Genomic DNA, 19,018 nt, shown 5'->3' on the forward strand with positions numbered 1-19,018 from the left:
TTTTTATAAAATGACCCCTGAAAAAATATTGGAATCATACTCATTTGATAACAAACCACAGGTAAAATCATCATTTTAACTGTTTGGACTCTTCCCCACCAAGAAAGATGTAAAGGATTCCATTGCTCGCACATTTCTGTTATTTTTTTTAATAAAAGTTTTTCATTCTCTTTTACTGTGTCATCAATTGTATTTTTTATAAGAATACCTAAATATTTTAGTCCTTCCTCTTTCCATTTAAATGAATATGAATCAAATAGTCCTTTGGTGCAATGGATATTAATTGGAAGAACTTCAGATTTTTCCCAATTGATTTTATATAAAAGTTATTATTATTATTATGTTACAACAGCAGACTTCTCAAACAGAACATCATTTTTCCATTTATCTCACCCTCTTTCACTGTCTCTCTCTTTCTTCTACCAGGATTCTTAACTATAATCACCCATAATCCAGAAGTTATTTAACCTAAGAAGTCCAGTAACTTTTTTTTTTTTTTTTTTTACTATATCATAACTCTTCTTTTGTTCCCAATCCTTGAGAATTGCCCAGGTGCAGTCAGAGCTCTACAGTCTGTCATAAGAGCATAAGAATAGCCTGACTGGGTCAGACCAATGGTCCATCAGACCCAGTAGCCCATTCTCACAGTGGCCAATCCAGGTCACTAGTACCTGGCCAAAACCCAAGGAGTAGCAATATTCTATGCTACCGATCCAGGACAAGCAGAGTTGGCATTCCATATCCTCTGGTATGTACTGTATATACTCGAATGTAAACCGAGATTTTGGGGGGTCTCTGTTTATATTCAGGTCAGCGCCCACCTGCCCCTCTCCCGGACCTGTTGCAAGCCTCCACTGGGCCTGCTGTAAGTCTTGGTGGTCCATTGGTGGGCCGGGAGGGATCCCTCCCATCTTCTGTCCTGGCCAACTCTCTTCACTTCACTTCCCTCCTATCTCCCCAGCATACCTTTCAAATCCCTGGTGGTCCAGCGGTGAACCAGGGCAGGAGCAATGTTTCCATGCTGCTGCCCCTTGCAGAGCCACTAGGTGAATGGCTACTGTGAGTTCTCACGGTAACCTTGTATGTTCCCTCAGTGGGCTGGATCCCTCCTGTCCTGGCTGCCTCGTAAGAATTTTCACCTCCCTCCGGCCTCCCCAGTGTACTTTTCAAATGCCTGGTGATCCAGCAGTGAACAGGATCGTTCTTCCCATGCTCCTTCACCGCGCATAACTGCTAGCTGAATGGCCCTGAGAGAGATATTATTGGCAGTGGAAGGAGCTTTCTTTTTGTGATTCCCCTGCTAATGTTTGACTCCTTCTCAGGGTATAAAAATATATTTTTGACTCATGAAGAAGTTGCTTCCTCTGATTGAGTCAAGGAGACGTGATGCTAAAGGATGCGCAGGATTGCAAGATTGACATGGTCCTAAAAAGACAATATGAGGGCCTGACTTTGGGAATCAAAGCTGCTGTTAAAATTTTTTGAGTGGTGAGGGCTCTAAATTTCTTCCGTTTTTTGTTTTTTTTTTAAGAGAATATAAATGGAATTTAACATCCTATGTCTGAGTTGGTTGAATTTTGTAAATAAAGCTTCACAAACTTCACATTCTATTTGATTTATAACATTTACATTAAGTTCTTTCACTCTTGTTTATTAGTGTGGTCCAGAATGTTCAACATGTGAGGAAATGTGCAGCAAGCCACGCCCCTCTGGCTGTCTTCATTCATGCCTTCTACTCTGCCACCTTGGGAAATGCCCTCCATGTGTTCAGATGATCAGAATAAAATGTCACTGCAAGATCACAAATCTCTATGTTGAATGCAAGTATGTAGTCGCTTTTATTGGTTTGTTGTGATGAATAACAATGAATTGGATTCTAAAACAGAAATATATATATGTATTTTTAAATTGCTGTCCTATTTCCTTACTTACAGAACTGTAATGAGTTTAATATTCAGTGGACTGTTGTCTAGTTAGTAATTTGAATAAATTTATGCAGATAAGTTGGGACACAACAAAATAGCTGTCCTAAGGTTATGCAATTAAGGTTAGGCAGATAGCCAGATATTGCGAATATTTATTGCTAAACCAGAGATGGTCTATAGTATGCAAAAAAAAATCAACCTTGTCAAATCTTGTCTCCACAAGGCTTTTTTTTTGTCCACTTGGTATGTCTTATTCATGTGTCAAATTTCAGCTTGATTATACAATATTTAGAGGTCACCCCGGCATACACTTTGCTTTTTTGTTGTGTATGTAGATGATTGAACATAATTAATTTGTATGGCGTCGTCTAGTTTGCGATCTGCACTGAAAACTGGCTCCTTGGGAAGTCAGTCTGTCAGCTGTCAATTGCTAGACTGCTACATGGACTGGATGTTTTTCAAATGGTCAGTTTTTATCACTGTGAAGAAGGAAAACCTTTACCGGAAAACTATAAGTTGACATGTGAGTTGGTGGTGGCGGTATGGAATTGAGGTAGGACAGTGTTTCTCAACATGTGATACGCATACCATTGGGGGTACGCGGTTCCGCCTGTTGGGGGTACGTGGCCTGGCCGCCACCAGTGATCCCTCTCTACCTCGTGCATGAGATCCCTGCCTGCCCTCCTGCTGAAGCAGTCACTGGGGATCCTTCCCTGCCTCCCTGTCTGCCCGCCCGCTGCACTACCGCCGGAGTTGACATGCTCCATCCCCACCCCAGCAGCAACTCCGCGCAGGGATGTGCAGTGGCTGCACGTAGCCGGCCCACAAGCCTTCCTCCGATGTCAATTCTGACATTGGAGAGAAGGTTCCGGGCCAGCCAAACTCCTGGCTGGCCCAGAACCTTCTCTCTGATGTCAGAATTGATGTTGTGGCCCATCTCTGTGCAGAGTTGCTGCTGGGGTGGGGATGGAAATAAATAAATAAATATTGGAAATGCAACCAGAGACTAATGAAATCACCAGACAACAAAGGTAGGAAAAATAATTTTATTTTCAATTTTGTGATCAAAATGTGTCAGTTTTGTGAATTTATATTTGCTGTCTATATTTTGCTCTATATTTGTCTATTTTTCTATAGTTGTTACTGATTGCATATTTTAAAGTCATCTGCCTTGACCTCTTTGAAAACCCCCCGAATATAAATGATAATTAACATTTTCTGTGCATACAGTGTGCTTTGTAGTTTTTTAAAATTTGGGTTACCATTATGTATTAATAAGATTATATTGAGTGTATATGAAAAATGGATGGAAGAAATTGCATTACAATTAGTGCTATTATTATAGAGGTGGGGTCAGGGGTGGAGTTTGGGCGGGTCAAGGTTGGAGTTTGGGCGGGGTACTTGGTTGGTATTTGTTAGGCTTAGGAGGCTTGAAGAAGTTGAGAAACACTGAGCTAGGAAACTGGTACAACACATAGACTCTTGCATTAAGAAGTTGAATAAACTACATGAAGAGTATTTGTCCCTAAAGAAACATAGAACTCATCAAGAAGGTGATAGAATGAAGAAATCTTTAAAAAGTGAACTCCTACAGTTGTTTGATATTTCAAGAAAGAAGCAAAAGCAGAATGTGTTTTCTTGTTCATGAGGGTTCATCGTATAAAACGGCTGCAATTTGCACAGGAGTACCGACATAGGACTTGCACTGACTGGAAGAGGGTTGCCTTCTCCAATGAGTCATGTTTTGAGCTCCATTGAACAGATGAATTTTGGCGTGCCAGGCATGAAACCACCGAGAACAAACACCCAGCAACCATTGTTGGACATATTCAAGCTGGTGGCAGCAGAGTTGTGGTCTGGAGAATGTTTTCTTGGTATGGTCTGGGTCCCTTGATACGTCTTGAAGGCACTCTCAACCAATATAGGTGTATCTCCATTTTTGCTGATCAAATATACCCATACATGTTGATGGTCTTCCTCATGGCCAATGGGATCTTTCAGCAGGACAATGTGACATGTCATGCTGCCATAGTTGTTCATGAGTAGTTCGCAGAGCACAACTAAGACTTTCAGCTATTTCCCTGTTCTCCGAATTTCCAGACCTTAATCCAATTGAGCACTTTTGGGACCACCTCTATTGACATATTTGATGAGTGGATCCACCACCACATACCCGTCAACAACAGTCGGATGCACTGCAGTCTGCATGGCCCCAGATACCTCTATCAACCCCCATCAGTATCTTACTGAGTTATTCCCACGGCGTCTGGCTGCTGCCCGTGCTGCCACAGGCGGTTATTCTGGATAGTCATAATAATGTGACTCATCTGTATATATGTACATTGCCACGGGCTCTGAATATTTATAAATTGATTTTAAAAATCATATTAGAAGAAATTGAAAGGGTTTCTATTTAATACACTACTGAGAGGCCCTTTTACTAAAGCTTAGCACATATTATTGGAATTAGTGCATTCTAAATGCATGTCCTATTTTATTCTTATGGGCCATGTGGCAATTAGCTCATATTAATGTCCATTAGCATCTTCTAAGCTTTAGTAATAGGGTCCCCGAGAGATTTAAGTAAGTATTTTTATGGAAGAATATTGTGACCAGTGATTAAAGGGAAGATATTTTACATTTGCATAGTAAGAACGGTTGAGTCCACTTTGATGTTGGAAATGATTTTTCTGAAGTCTTTCCTTCCATATGAATGAATTTCAAATTGTTAGGAGAGAAGGTGTGAAAAAGATTTTTTAAAAAGTTTTAAAAGTAATGTATTTAATTCTTTCTGGGTGGTAACATATTGTTTGGGGGGGTCTCATCAGTTTTTCACCTAATTCTGTGGTTGTTTTAAATGGAAACATTTCTTCTTGTATTTCCTACTTTATGAAGTTATTTGTTTTAAGCACGTCAAGGCTATGCAGTACAGTTTTAAATTTCTGTTCACGTTAATAAAATGTATATAAATGGCTGAGATAAAGGATGAAAGATTGTAGCACTATCTCTAAGTTCTAATGATCTTTGACTTATCTTGCTTTGGGTTGGCAGTGTGCAGATTAGTGCTGTCCGATTTCTGATTCAAATTGATTTGCTTTTAAATAAAAAATCAGCCTCACGATTTGGTGACTGACCCTCCTCCCCATGCTTTCCTAAAGCAGCCTCTTGCTGGCTGTCCACTGCCGCTGCCGCTTTAGGGGGTGAGGGGGAAGATCAGTCTGAAAGGCCTGCATCCTCCCCTCTTCTGAAGGCCTGCATGTTCCCCCAGCTTCCTCGATCTTACCTTAACATAATATGGCAGCCTGCAGGATCGCTGGTGCTGTAGCGATTTTTACTATTCACAGTGACTCTCGGGGTTACATAACATCAGTTTGGCTTTATTATATACATTTGTTGTGACATATGTTTTTTCCTTTTTCTACCATGGACCCCTGACGAAGGTTGTCCGAAACACGGACCGTGTTGGGTTCCCTGTTTGGTAAAAAGGTTTTAATATATAGTTTGGTTGTCACAATAAATTTTGCCTACATCGTTGTACACATCTGCAGTTTTGGCTTGTTTTTTCCTCGCTGTAGCAATCCTTGCAGCTGCTGTCGTCAGTAGCACGTTCTCTCTGCTGCAGTCCCACCCCTCTGACGTCAGGGGCAGGATCGCGGCAGAGGGAATGTGCCGCTGACGATGACGGCAGCTGCAAGGATCGCTACAGCATTGGTGATCCTGCAGGTTGCCGTATTATGTTAAGGTAAGAATGGGGAAGCTGAGGGAACATGTAGACCTTCGGGGGGAGGGGGGTAGGGGACAGGACAGGCCTTCAGAATATGGAGTTCTGAAAATGCTGCCTAAGGTCCAAGGCAAGCTTTCATAAAGGGTCCCAGGTGCCTTAAGTCCCTTGGCCTAAAAATGCTGCCTAGCTTCTCTGAGCGAGCTTGGCCTTAGTAGCTAAGCTCATCAAGAACTTGGGGAAGCTGGAGGAACATACAGGCCTTCAGGGGAAGCTAGGGGAATGTGCAGGCCTTTAGGGGGGCAGGCCTTCAGGGGAAGCTGGGGGAACATGCAGGCCCTGGTGTAGAAGTACACGGAGGGAGGGAAGAGGGGGTTCAAAGAGACATGCATATAATGGGGGGAGGGAAGAATAAATAATAGGTTTAAAAACAGAGGAGAGGGAGAAAGATAGTGGACAATGGGATTTAGGGAAGGAAGGGACAGAAAGGGAGAGAAGTTGGACACAAGGGATGGTGTGGAGGGGGGGGTTGGGGATAGAGATGCTGGATAGGAGGGTAGTTCGGGAAGAGAAAGGGAGAGCTGGTGGACCCCTGGGGTGGTGGGGAAGGAGGGAGAGATGCTGGATGAAGGGTAGTTGATAAAAGGAGAGATGGTGGATCTGGGGATGGTGGGGTCCATCGCTGTAGCTGTGGGGATGGAGATGAAAAAAAAGGAAAGATGCCAGACCTCTGGGGGAGGAAAGGGAATTGGAAAAGGAAGACAGAGATGGAAGATGGATGGGTAGCAAGGAGAAAGAAGGAGATCCTGATCAGAAGACAACCAGAGCCTGGGACCAACATGATTTAAATAATGACCAGACAACAAAAGGTAGAAAAAATAATTTTATTTTCTGTTTTATGATTACAATATGTCAGATTTGAAATGTGTATCCTGCCAGAGCTGGTGTTAGACCACGAACGTGAGCTAGGATTTAACAGAGAGGAAAAGTCTTGTTTGTTTGTTTATACCACAGCGCCAGTGTGGGTAGGAGAGGGCAAAGGGGTTGAAGAGGCTAAAAAATAAACCCACCAGGATGCTTGAAAAAAACACCCAATTGGGCAGGAAAATCGAATCGAAAAATCAATTCATTAGGCTGAATCGAATCAAAATTTTTTTCCTGAATTGGGTAGCACTAGTACAGATGCTCTGCTATTCTCAATAGACTGTTTGCTCCTGAACCTCCTGATGTGTTTAATGAACTTTTGACATAAGTAATATACGAGTTGTAACAGTATAAATAAGTGGTTTTCAACCCAGTCCTCTGGGACCACCTGGCCTGTTGGGTTTTCAGGATACCCACAATGAATGTGCAGCAAAAATCGTTGAAATACATTTTCTGTAAAAGTTGAGGTTTTAATACTTTTTTAAAAAATTTCTTTTAGAAAAATGACCACAGCTGATTTTAATGAAAAGAATATTTTGAGTGCCTGCAGAAATCAGTGTCCAAAAGCGGTAAGCTATAATGAAATATGTTTTTTAAATATTCCTAGTAGACTAGTAGATCAAGAAGGGAACAGATTGAAAACTGCATAATGAAGAAATCTGGATCTCTCAAAAGAGACAGGAATAATTTTGATAAACGTGTAAACTCATAGATGTAAATAAATTATAGAAATCTTGATGTCTTCTAATACAAAGCAGATATCATGGTTTTACCTATGGAGGGCCTATCAGAATTATCTCTCTCTGGAAGTTGAATTGACTTTCTTCTCCTTTCAAAAAGTCTGCAAGATATGGTTATTTACAACACCTTATAACTAATTTATCTGTCTTAATATTTTTTGACAGTTGAAGTTTTAACTGTTTTACTTTTCTTGTGATATAATACTGTTGTAAATAGTTTTGGAGCCCTCTTAGGGATAAACAGTCTATAAGATGACTAAGGGGCTCTTTTATTAAGGTGTATATTGTCATTAGTGCATGCAAAAATCATTCACTAACTGATACTGCACAAGTGTACTGCATTGCAAGTTAGTACATTTAAATTCACTCATTAACAGCATGTCATAGGGGACAATATGTAAGTGGAAAAAGAACTGGGACTGCATATTCCAGTTAGTGCATGGTATATAGGAGTGCACTAGTTGTCATGTTTGCTGCAATCATGGGTTTATTTAGCACCTTAAGGGGAGATGCTAAGATTCTTTGCACTAATGCTAACCAAGTGGATGCGTACTAACAAAGTGTCCAACTCAATAAATTAGTAACCTGCAGTATATACACTGGGGAAATGCTCAAAACGTCTCCCCACAACAACAATCTGCCCCAGTTCTGTTCAAGACTATACTCTCCTCATCGCCTAGAGGCAGATGCCTCTCTCCTGGACTAGGCAAACAAGTTTTTCTATGCGTTTTCTCCTTTTCCACTTATTCTTGGGACACTTGTCAAACTCAAACACAAATCGGCCATCATGATTCTGATAGCTTCTCATGGCCAGACATGGCCAGACAACCATGGTTCTCCCTTCTGCTTCAACTCAGCAGCAGGGAGCCACTTCTGCCAATTTTTTCTTCTATTCTTACACAGAGTCAAGGTTCTCTTCTTCATCCCAACCTGCAGTCTTTACACCTGACAGCTTGGTATCTCTCAGGTTGACTTCACATGACCTTCAGTTTTCGCAATCTGTCAGGGACATCTTGAATGCTTCCAGAAAACCAGCCATAAAACAATTTTACACTCAAAAATGGACTCTTTATTTCTGCTTGGTGCAATCTTCATCATCAGGAGCCACAATCTACCTCCTTGCCTTCGATTCTGGATTACCTTCTACATTTATCTCAATCTGGTATCAAATCCACCTCTATTAGAGTCCATCTCAGTGCCATTGCTGCTTTTCATCAACCATTAGATGGAAAACCTCTCTCTGTTCATCCTGTGCAGGCAGATTGATAGGCTTAAAAATGACAAATCCCCGGGACCGGATGGTATTCATCCGAGGGTAATCGAAGAACTGAAAGGAGCTATAGCTCAACTCCTTCAACTAATAGCCAATCTGTCGATCAAATCGGGAAGGATTCCAGAAGACTGGAAGGTGGCGAATGTTACGCCGATCTTCAAGAAAGGTTCAAGGGGAGATCCGGGAAACTACAGACCAGTGAGTCTGACCTCAGTACCGGGAAAGATGGTAGAGGAGCTGATAAAGGACCGCATCATTGATCACCTTGACAAACACAGTCTGATGAGGACCAGCCAGCACGGGCTTCAGCAAAGGAAGATCTTGCTTGACGAACTTACTGCCCTTCTTTGAGGGAGTAAACAGGCAGATAGACAAGGGTGACCCGGTTGACATTGTATATCTGGATTTTCAGAAGGCGTTCGACAAGGTTCCGCATAAACGACTACTTTGAAAAACTGCGAGCCATGGAATCGAGGGTGAAATACTCACGTGGATTAAAAATTGGCTGGCGGATAGGAAATAGAGAGTGGGGGTAAATGGACAATACTCGGACTGGAAAAGCGTCACGCGTGGAGTACCGCAGGGTTCGGTGCTCGGACCCATGCTCTTCAACATATTTATAAACGACCTGGAAATTGGTACAACGAGTGAGGCGATTAAATTTGCAGTTGATACAAAGTTATTCAGAGTAGTGAAGAAGCGGGAGGATTGCGAAGACCTGCAACATGACATAAACACGCTCGAGAAATGGCCCCAACATGGCAAATGAGGTTTAACATGGATAAGTGTAAGGTGATGCATGTTGGTAACAAAAATCTTACACACGAATACACGGTACTTGGAGAGATCCCTCAGGAAAGAGATTTGGGAGTACTGGTCGACAAGTCGATGAAGCTGTGTGCGCAATGTGCTGCGGCAGCAAAAAGGGCAAACAGAATGCTAGGAATGATTAAGAAGGGGATCACGAACAGGTCGGAGAGGGTTATCATGCCACTGTACCGGGCCATGGTACGCCCTCACCTGAAATAACAATAATTTATTTTTTATATACCGCCATACCCGGAAGTTTTAGGTGGTTCACAATAATTCTGCAAAATACTGCATTCAGAACTGGTCGCTGTACATGAAGGATAGAGTGCTACTCGAAAGGGTCCAGATAGGAGTGACCCTGTGATCTTTTGTGACTTGTCCGTGGCATTTGGCTTTATGAATCATCAACTCTTGCTTTCCCATCTAGAAGAGATTGGGCTACACAGCTATGTTCTGAACTGGAATATGGGTTTAGAGTTGTTATAACTTCTACTTTTGCTACATATGCTTTAGAATGTGGGGTCCATCGAGGCTCATTTCTTTTCCTCTTAAGCTTTTAAGTCTCTTAGCCACTGTTATTCAAGATCTTGGTGTCCATATGTGTTTATTATCAAACTTTCAGGAAGTCAATCAAAACCTATCTCTTGACAAATTTCTCTGACTCCACTTCTGCCTTGATGCATTCCTAAAACACTCCCAGATTAACTCAATTAATCTTAACATGCTAATGTAATTTTGAAAGTTTCTTTTATTATCGCTGTCTGTATACAGTCTTCCTCTGTAAACTGCTCTGAACTATTTGTGGTATTGTGGTATCTAAAAAATAAAGTTATTATTATACCTTCCCTAACAATCCTGACTTAAGACCTCTGCATCACTGTCTTGATGCAGTAGCTTTCTGGATGCATTCTGTCCTGAAGACAGTTACCTGCTGACTTTCAGACCTCTCTGATCGTCCTTCAATGAATCTCACTCTGGTCATGCAGTAAAAATTGTAAAACATTTTCAAGTGCTTAGGAGTCATGATACGAGACAATCAATTATAATTTTCACTATAAGTGTCTACTGTAGTAAAAGAAGGGCTTTGCCATCTTATATCCACTATATTTGCTCTGCAGTTATTTTGGCTTTTCAACTATGCATACCCTTCTGGTTTCACACTTGGATTATTGCAACATGGTTGAACTTGAAAATATTTAGACCCTTTATGATTCTGAAGTTTGTTTCTTCTGTCATGCTGCAACATTTGATCATTTAATACTTTTCATACAAAAACGCTGGTCTCTAGGTCAGGTTCTTATTAAGTTCAAAGTTTTGTCTTATGCATTGTTGCATGGTTGTGCATTGTGTCTTGCCTCTTCTACAATCCCTTACATGCTATGCGGCTGCTTCATTTAATGACCATTGTCTGGTTTTCTCTTCACCCTCATGGGCTTGTCTGGAATCAGACAGACACTCTGCATTCTTTTGTTTAGCACCTGCCTTATGGAATTCACCTTCTTGAGCTGCAGACACAATTAGTTTGTAAGACCTTTAGAATGTCTCTGAAGACGTATCTTTTTCAGCAGACTTTTGGAGAGCCTGGTTTGGAGCTCACTTAGTGTGATGATGTCTGTTTTATAATCAGATTGTCTGTAATTTAATAGGCTGGCTGTGTAGACTTCATGTGTTTTTCTTTCCTGTAAGTTAACTGGATTTCCTTTCCTCTTTTTTTTTAAATTTATATATTTATAAACCACTTTGACCTGTAGAATAAGGCGGTATAGAAAATCTTAATGATCTGAATGTTGTGTTCTAGCCCCATGTATTATTTTACCAATTCAGGTTGTTAAAGCTCAGATTTTAATACTTTTTACTTCAACCCACTTGAAGTCTGAGCTTTAATTCTGTTGTTTTCCTGCTAAGGGAATGCTACATGTCTAAATTAATAATAAGCTTATTCTTACTAATTCCCGTTGCCTATTTTTGAACTGAAGTCAGCATGATACACATTTACTGGTTAGCTGAAGTTAGCAGCTTTTCATCAGATTACAATATCTGTGCTTGGAAAATTATTTCTGACACATTTATTTGTTGTATGTACAACGTTTTTGCACCTTTTCCTTGTCTAGAAATTGAGTGTGTGCTTGCAGTGCTGACAAGTACATCTTATCACAAAACAGATACTGTTATCACTGCAGGAAATGCTAATTGTGGCACGTGATAGTTGCTTCATAGCCAGCAATGGTGTTTCTGGAATGATAAAGAGTGTTGTGTGGATTAATTCCAAGGATTTTTATAAAGACTTTTCGTTGCTTGTGACCATGTAACCTAAAATGGTATTTACTGGTGCTTTCAACCTTGTATAGGGTGGCATTTGTTATACAATTTTATAATGTCATATAGGGCGCATACTTTTTCTTTTATTGGTTAAAAACCACCTTCATCTTATTTTGTAATTTTATTTAGTTGAACAAAAACAAATATCACCATGTCTGCTTGAAAAAAATGATATGAGCTAGTGAAACACTTAACATCTATACCCAGTGGGTATAGATGTTTCACTTTATGGGTTCTTCATGTTTACCCCACAATTCATATGCTGAAATACTATTGAAAAAGTGATGTTAACGGTATTAGAATTAAATTTAAAGGCACTTAAACACTGAAAATTCAAAAAATAACTTACTACTTCATGAAGCTGCATTCAGTATCACCCATATAGTTAGGGTTTCAAAATGGCATTGCAATGTAAATAAAATGCCAATTCTGTTTGTTGACCAATTGTAGTACATTCTCTTTATTGTCATCATTTCCAACTATAGTTCCACTTATTCTCAGAGGACAAGCAGGCATAATATTCTCACATGTGCATGGTATAGACACTACCAAGTGTATTGTCACTTAAGTCTTTAGGCAGTGCCCATACCACGTGCATGCCAATGTCTTCCCAGCCAACATGGGTTCATGGGATCATCAGTTCTTTATTTTCTGTGGAGCTGAGAAGTTGTATCTTCAGTCTTCTCTTCAATGTATCAAACTTTTACTGTTCTTCGCTTTTACTGTCCTTTTGTGCCTTCTTGTACTTATTTTTCATTGTTTTCCTGATAATTCGTTCTTTTCATCCTGTTCCAGTATTTTACCTGAGTTTGATTCATTTTTTGCCAACTTTTTGTTTTTTGGCTTTTAAGCCACTCCAATCTCTTTTTTTCTTCCTGGGAGCATCGACCATTTTCAGCATCCTAGTTATTTGAGCTCCCTGGACCATTGAGCCCTTTGACTTAGCTTTGGACAATTTCTTCTGCATGTCAAAGAGGGTACCGAGTGTCTTTAATAAATGTTCGTAATGAAATCAAACCATTTCAGGTTTTGATTCACATAATTGGTGTGTTTGGAGACCATTGGTACATTTGCTTTGACTTTTGCTTCCAAATGCAAAAGAGGTCACTGAAAGCCTGAAAACTTCAGTTTGACAAACTTTTCAGTACTGCATCAGCACTGGGCATGGCAGGGGACTCAGAGCCCGCCATACAACCTCTTATGGTTTATTTGTTTCTAGCCGCCCTTTAACAAGGTGGGTTACAATACCACATTCACAATAAAATATTACAAAACATCCATAAATTTCATCAACATATACAAATACAACAAATAAAGTGCTCTGTGCCCATACTTCATGACAGAAAAAAGATGTCTCTTCAAAAGCTTCTTAAACAGTCACGTTCTTGACGCAGGTATTGACATCAGTACTGAATCCAGGACATCAATACTGCATCCAAAATATCGGGCATCGGTCCAGAGTGGCATTCCCTCTCGTCGGTTCTCTAACAAGCTGTTCCATGAAGCAGTCCTGTATAGCTTCCAGGAATCCGGTCTCCCTAGCACATTTTGAGTTTCCAAGACTCCAGTCTATCCTGGGATAGTTGAAGTCTCCCATAACAATCGTGTTGCCGCTTTTGCATTCTCGCCTCATCTCTGCTTTCATATCTTCATCGTTTGCTTTGGATTGCCAGGTGGACGATAGTACAGGCCCATCTTTATCTTGGGCCCATTTCTTCCCGGTAGTTTAATCCATAGTGATTCCAATTTGTCGGTTGTCGCTGCTGTGTCTACTCTGGTCGAGTGTATTCCTCCTCCTTTCTGACCTGACCTGTCTTCGCGATAGAGTTTGTACCCCGGAAGTACTATGTCCCATTTTTTTTCTTCATTCCACCATGTTTCAGAGACCCCAATGATGTCTAGGTTCTCTTTTTTGGCCATGACTTCTAATTCTCCCATTTTGTTCCTTAGGCTCCTTGCATTAGTATACATGCAGTTTAAGTCCTGGTGTTTTTTCGTCTTCATTTTCATTTCCTGCGCTACGTTCTTCTTATCATCCTCTTGATCTGTCAACTCCTGTTTATTGCCCGTTGTGTCTTCCCAGCATTTTTCCCTCTCAGTATCTTCTCGGAATACCTTTTTCCGAATCATCGACACTTGGTCTACTGTTGGCTTCCCCCTTCTTCTTAGTTTAAAGCCTGCTCTATTCCTCTCCTGACGTTGTTTGCTAGAAGTCTTGTTCCCGCCGCACTCAGATGTAGTCCATCTCTCCTGAAGAGCTTGTTCTTGCCCCAAAACGTTGTCGAGTTCCTCACGAAGTGGAACCCCTCTTCCTCACACCATCTCCTCATCCATGCATTTATTGATTGTAGTTCCGTCTGCCTCCTCACATCTGCCCTTGGTACTGGTAGGATCTCTGAAAATGCTATCTTCTGAGTCCTCATCTTCAACTTCCTTCCTAAAATCCTGAACTGTTTGATCAGCGCATTCCTACTGTAGTCTCTCCTGCAGACGTCATTTGTCCCTTTGTGGATCATCACTGTAGTCTCTTCCGTCTCTGCTCCTTCTAGGATCCTTTCAATTTTGTCGACAATGTCTCTTGCTCTTGCTCCTGGAAGGCAGGTCACTAGGCGATCCTCTCTCCCTCCTGCTATGTGGCTATCTACTTGCCTTAGGATTGAGTCTCCCACTAGGATCGCAGACTTTCCTTTTTTCAGTTTTCGCTCCGGCCACAGTCTGTGTCCTCGGTGTGCTTCGCTGCTTCCTCTTCTAGGCATCAGCAAGACCTTTCCTCCCCTTCCTGCGGAATACCTCTATGGGCTTCTTCTTCCTTGGAGTCGGATTGCTCCTGTTCTCCATTCCATGTGGGTGGATCTTCATCTTCCTTATGCTGTTCTTGTTCTTCCACCCTCCTGTAGGCTTCCTCAATAAACTTCTCGAGCTCCCTGACTTGTTCCTCGATGTGCCTCTCTCTCATAGGGTCTTCGGCTGTCCTAACTGGGTCTTCTGTGATGTAAAGTCCCTCCAGTTCCTGAATCCTGTACTTCAGTCGACTAACTTCCTTCTTCAAACTTTTCAGTTCCTGAGACCGACCGCATACATAAGACTGTCTCCCCGAGGTGAGGTAATCGTACATATGGCAGTCCATGCAGTACACTGGAAAGCTCATCCTCTGGATTCCTTCTGCTTCCATTGCTGACCACCTTTATGGAGTGCTCTTTATTATTGCGCTGGTACCTTTTTTGCTTGTGTGTTCTCTCCTGTGCCTGCTGTTTGCTACTTCCCTATTCCGGCTGTTGTTTCGTATGTATGTATGTTCCCTCTGCATGTACTGTGTTTTTGCTTTTTATATTTGTTTGGTTATTTAGCTGTTATTTGTTGTCGTCCTTACCTTGTTGTCCTTCCCTGGTGTCCTTAGGTGTACTGACTTGGCCCTTCTTGAGGCTCTTTGCAAAGGCACTCTCACTAAGGCAAGCGCCTTTGCCGCTTGCCTTCGCCGCAAGCCGAATGGCTGTGCGCCGTTGGCTCCTCCCTTTTTAAGGGGGAGTTCGGATGATGATTCTCCGACACGGTGGGGATGGGCGGAGCTTACACTCGCCGCTGCCCCTGGCTTCCTGCTCCTCTTTGCCTCCTCTCCCGGCTCCTTTCTTGCTTTTACTGTCCTTCTGTCTCCCCCTTCTGCCTGCTCGCTCTTGCTAGTTCCTCCTATCTCTGCACAATTGAAACGGAAGCCAATGTAATTTCCTCAACAAAGGTAACACATGATCAAATTTTTTTCTTTCCAAAAATCAGTCTGGCGACAGCATTTTGAATCAATTGCAGACGTTTCTCGTTTCCACTATGAAATAAAGATCATAGCATTCTTAAGAAGCCAGTGGACTAAACCTATTTCTTTACCTTGCTGGAAAAGTCTCAAGAGATGATTTAGGCTAATGTGAACCAAGTGCTTTTGGTATGGTTATACATAGCAGAAGTGCTCCTGAAGTGTTTAATATTATGTTTGTATCATTTATTTTATTTATTTATTTTTAAAATTTATATACTGTTTTATTCCAAAACAGTTTACAAATAGTTACACACATAAAATATTATAAAATTCAGAACAAGTTTAGAACAAAAAAACAGATTCAACCCTTACATAAAATCAATTTCTCATCTACAAATAATTGTGATTTCAGCATTTTCCTAAATGAGCTCAGAGTACAGAACTACACAGAGTTTGCTAGACCCAGTAGAGACAACATCCCCTCTCATTATAGGACCAGTACACAAATGTCTAGAACAGGGGTGTCCAACTTGTGGCCTGAGGGCCGCATGTGGCCCAGTGAAGTATTTTGTGTGGCCCCGGTCGAGGGCAATGCAGTGTTTTCCTCTGCTGCCCCGGGTGTTTACTGTCTTGCCGGCTCCCTCCTCTGTCTTGCTGCAGCATTTGCGCGTTTGTGCGGCCCCAGAAAAATTATTTTGGGCCACTGCGGCCCAGGGAAGCCAAAAGGTTGGACACTCCTGGTCTAGAAGGAGTAAAAGCCCAAATGTTCCAACTATATTTGAATTTTGTCATCAAACATGCAGGCAGGGCAAAGGTAAAATCTACAACAGCGCAGTGGACAAGCACATGTATTCATTCTAGGCAAAATCTTACCTAATGATATCTGCTACTGTTACTAAACATGTTGTTTGTGTATTGTACATATACATAAGAAACCAATCTGTACATATACTGTAGTGCTTAAAATCTAGTCAAGACTGACAAATAGGGAAAAGGGAAAAGATGAAAACTTCGTGGTGCATTTATAGGTGTGATTTAATCAGAACCAGTGGGCACCCTATGCAAACCTTCAGTCTTGCATCTCCCCTCTCTATTAACTTCTAGACCCTTAGCCAGCGCCCCTCCCCCTCCCCAAGATTTTAAAGTTTCTGGTTCATATTTTTATACCTCCATTACTGTCAGAGCATGAGCTGATGGTTCTTTGAGTTTGTAGGGCTGTCAGAATCTGTTTTGCTTTGACTGCAGCTGTTCTTTGCTGCCCTAGATAGCCACCCAGTATTGCTTAAGGGTTAGATTGACCTTGCCTTGGGTTTCATCAAAACAGGGACCATTTAATGGGGTAAATCTCTTTTTTAAAAAAAGTACTATAAAAACTTGAATATAAACTGACATTTTTGGTCCCAAAAATGGGGGTCTCAGTTTATATCTGAGTCAGCGCTGACCTGCACCCCCCCTCCCAGAACCTGTTGCAAGCCTCTGCCAGGCCTATCGTAAGACCTGGTGGTCCAGCGGTGGGCTAAGACAGGAGGGATCCCTTCTGTCTCCAGCTCCAGCTGACTTTGAACAACTTTTATTTTCCTCCCGCCCTCCCCCCCCTTTGCGTTCCTGTTAAATCCCTGGTAGTTCAGCGGTGAGCTGAGACAAGAGGGATCCCCCCCGCCTCGTGTCCCAGCTGACTCTAAGAAGTTTTACTTTCTTCCCCCTCCCTCACATACCTTTCAAATCCCTGGTGGTCCAGCGGTGAACCATGACAGGAGCGACCTTCCTTCGCTCCTGCCTATGCAAAGCCGCTAGCTGATTGGTTGCTGCGAGTTGTCGTGGTCCAATGTACTACTGGGAAAGTATGTAATAAATAGAACATTTGGAAAAGAGGCCTGTAGCACTTCCATTTAGGAAAAGAGGCCTGAGCAGGTATCAGTGGAGAAGCAGAAAAGGGACCAGTTATGGAACTTTCAGGTACCCGATCTCTGGTTTTTCCAACTTGCAGGTACAGGTGGCTTGCAGTCTATGCCAAACTTTTTGTGACACACCAGTGAGAACCAGCATGTGGAAGAGATGGGTGTAACACACACAAAAATATCTTCCTCAGCTACTAGCTATCAAATGTATTTCAAAAGACCCAAAACATAATGAACCTCTAAATCAATTAGATTATTATTTTCCAGGGTATTTGGAGAAGTTACTTTGTTACCCTGGCAAGGCCAATATTTCTCAGAGCATAGTGTGGCCTGCTTACTAGGTCTTAGTATATGGTATCGCATTTTGGCAAGTAGGTTATGTGAATCGGATTTGTTGGCTGCTGCTTTAATGGCATGGACTTTTAATTTCATGTCAAAAATATAATAGTAAGGATTATTCCTTGCCTGGCTTGATCAGTATTATATTTTGACTACAGTGGAGTACAGTGTAATCTGAGGTCCTTTGTGGTTTTGGTCAAATTTTGCTTTTTGGACTTCCTTTCTACTTTGTGGAGGAGTCTTTGATACAACTATAGATGCTTATGAAAAGGTCTGCAAATGTATTTAACATGTATTTTCTTCAAGTAATTTTGATGGTGGCAGCCAGATATCCTGTAAAAGGAAATTATAACATAGTCTTCAATATGAGAGAGTAGTACTTCAGCTTTTTGGCAACTGAAAGGTATGTTTTTACTATCAGGTTTTCAAGCTATAATTGAAAGGCTTGCAAAATTTAACATCTTTGTTTTTTCTTCTTGGTCTCGGATTGTTTTATTCATTAAATTTCCACATCTGAAGGGAAAACTTCTTAAGTTGACTTAACATTGTTTGCTTTAGGTTTGACCACACAGCTTGCTTGCTTGTTTTCAGTGAATATTAAACAGTGAGTCTTAAATCAGAAGAAAATAAAGTGAGTTAAAATTCTGAAATGCCTTTGAAAAGATGAACCCAGATGCAACATTTTTCATTTTAAAGGCTCATAAATATCGATGAAGAATTTTGCTTTAATACCAGTCAGAAGATTAAATGATGAGTTTTATGGAATGCTTACAATTTGTAGCTGAGCTGCAATAAAAACACTAATTTTGAAAAGTAGGGTTATCAGTCTGTCAAAATAAAGAACTAGTAGTAGTGTAGCAAACGGCCATGAAGTGGACCCAGGATTTGAGTTGCTAGATGACGCTGGATGTGTTGTGGGGGCAACATTCAGGGTACCTAAAAGAAAAAAAATATAAATGGCATTTCTATAAATTGGTGCCTAAAGATGGATGCCAGTTGTACGCATAAGTTATATAATAGCATTTACATGTGTTATAGCAAGGCACTATTCTATAATTGCTTAGCACATAATTATGAGAGGACGTAAACATAGACAGAGCATGGGTGGTCTTGGATAGGCACTTTATATGCACTTCAGAGCACAGTTAAGTGCCAACATTTGCATCTGCCATTGACTTGGTGTAATTGTTGGTGCCAAACTTTAGGCCAGATTAAAGTAAAAAAAGGTAAATGTCTCGCGGGCCAACTTTTAATACACCGCAGACCAGGATTTGACATATCTGCCATAGGCCATAAGGGCAACTCGGATGATTCATTCCACTGT

At 41.3% G+C, this 19,018-nt stretch overlaps 1 protein-coding gene across 1 annotated transcript in view; it reads left to right on the forward strand.

Moving 5' to 3' along the window:
- Window positions 1–19,018, forward strand: part of NFXL1 (nuclear transcription factor, X-box binding like 1) — a 171,261-nt gene that overhangs the window by 105,629 nt on the left and 46,614 nt on the right. Inside the window, exons 18-19 of the mRNA XM_033946064.1 lie at window positions 1,658–1,824; window positions 7,070–7,139. Coding sequence (XP_033801955.1) covers window positions 1,658–1,824; window positions 7,070–7,139 — 237 coding nt within the window. The remainder of the gene's footprint in view (window positions 1–1,657; window positions 1,825–7,069; window positions 7,140–19,018) is intronic.

This window comes from Geotrypetes seraphini, chromosome 1 (assembly GCF_902459505.1).
Source record: "Geotrypetes seraphini chromosome 1, aGeoSer1.1, whole genome shotgun sequence".
Lineage (NCBI taxonomy): Eukaryota > Metazoa > Chordata > Amphibia > Gymnophiona > Dermophiidae > Geotrypetes > Geotrypetes seraphini.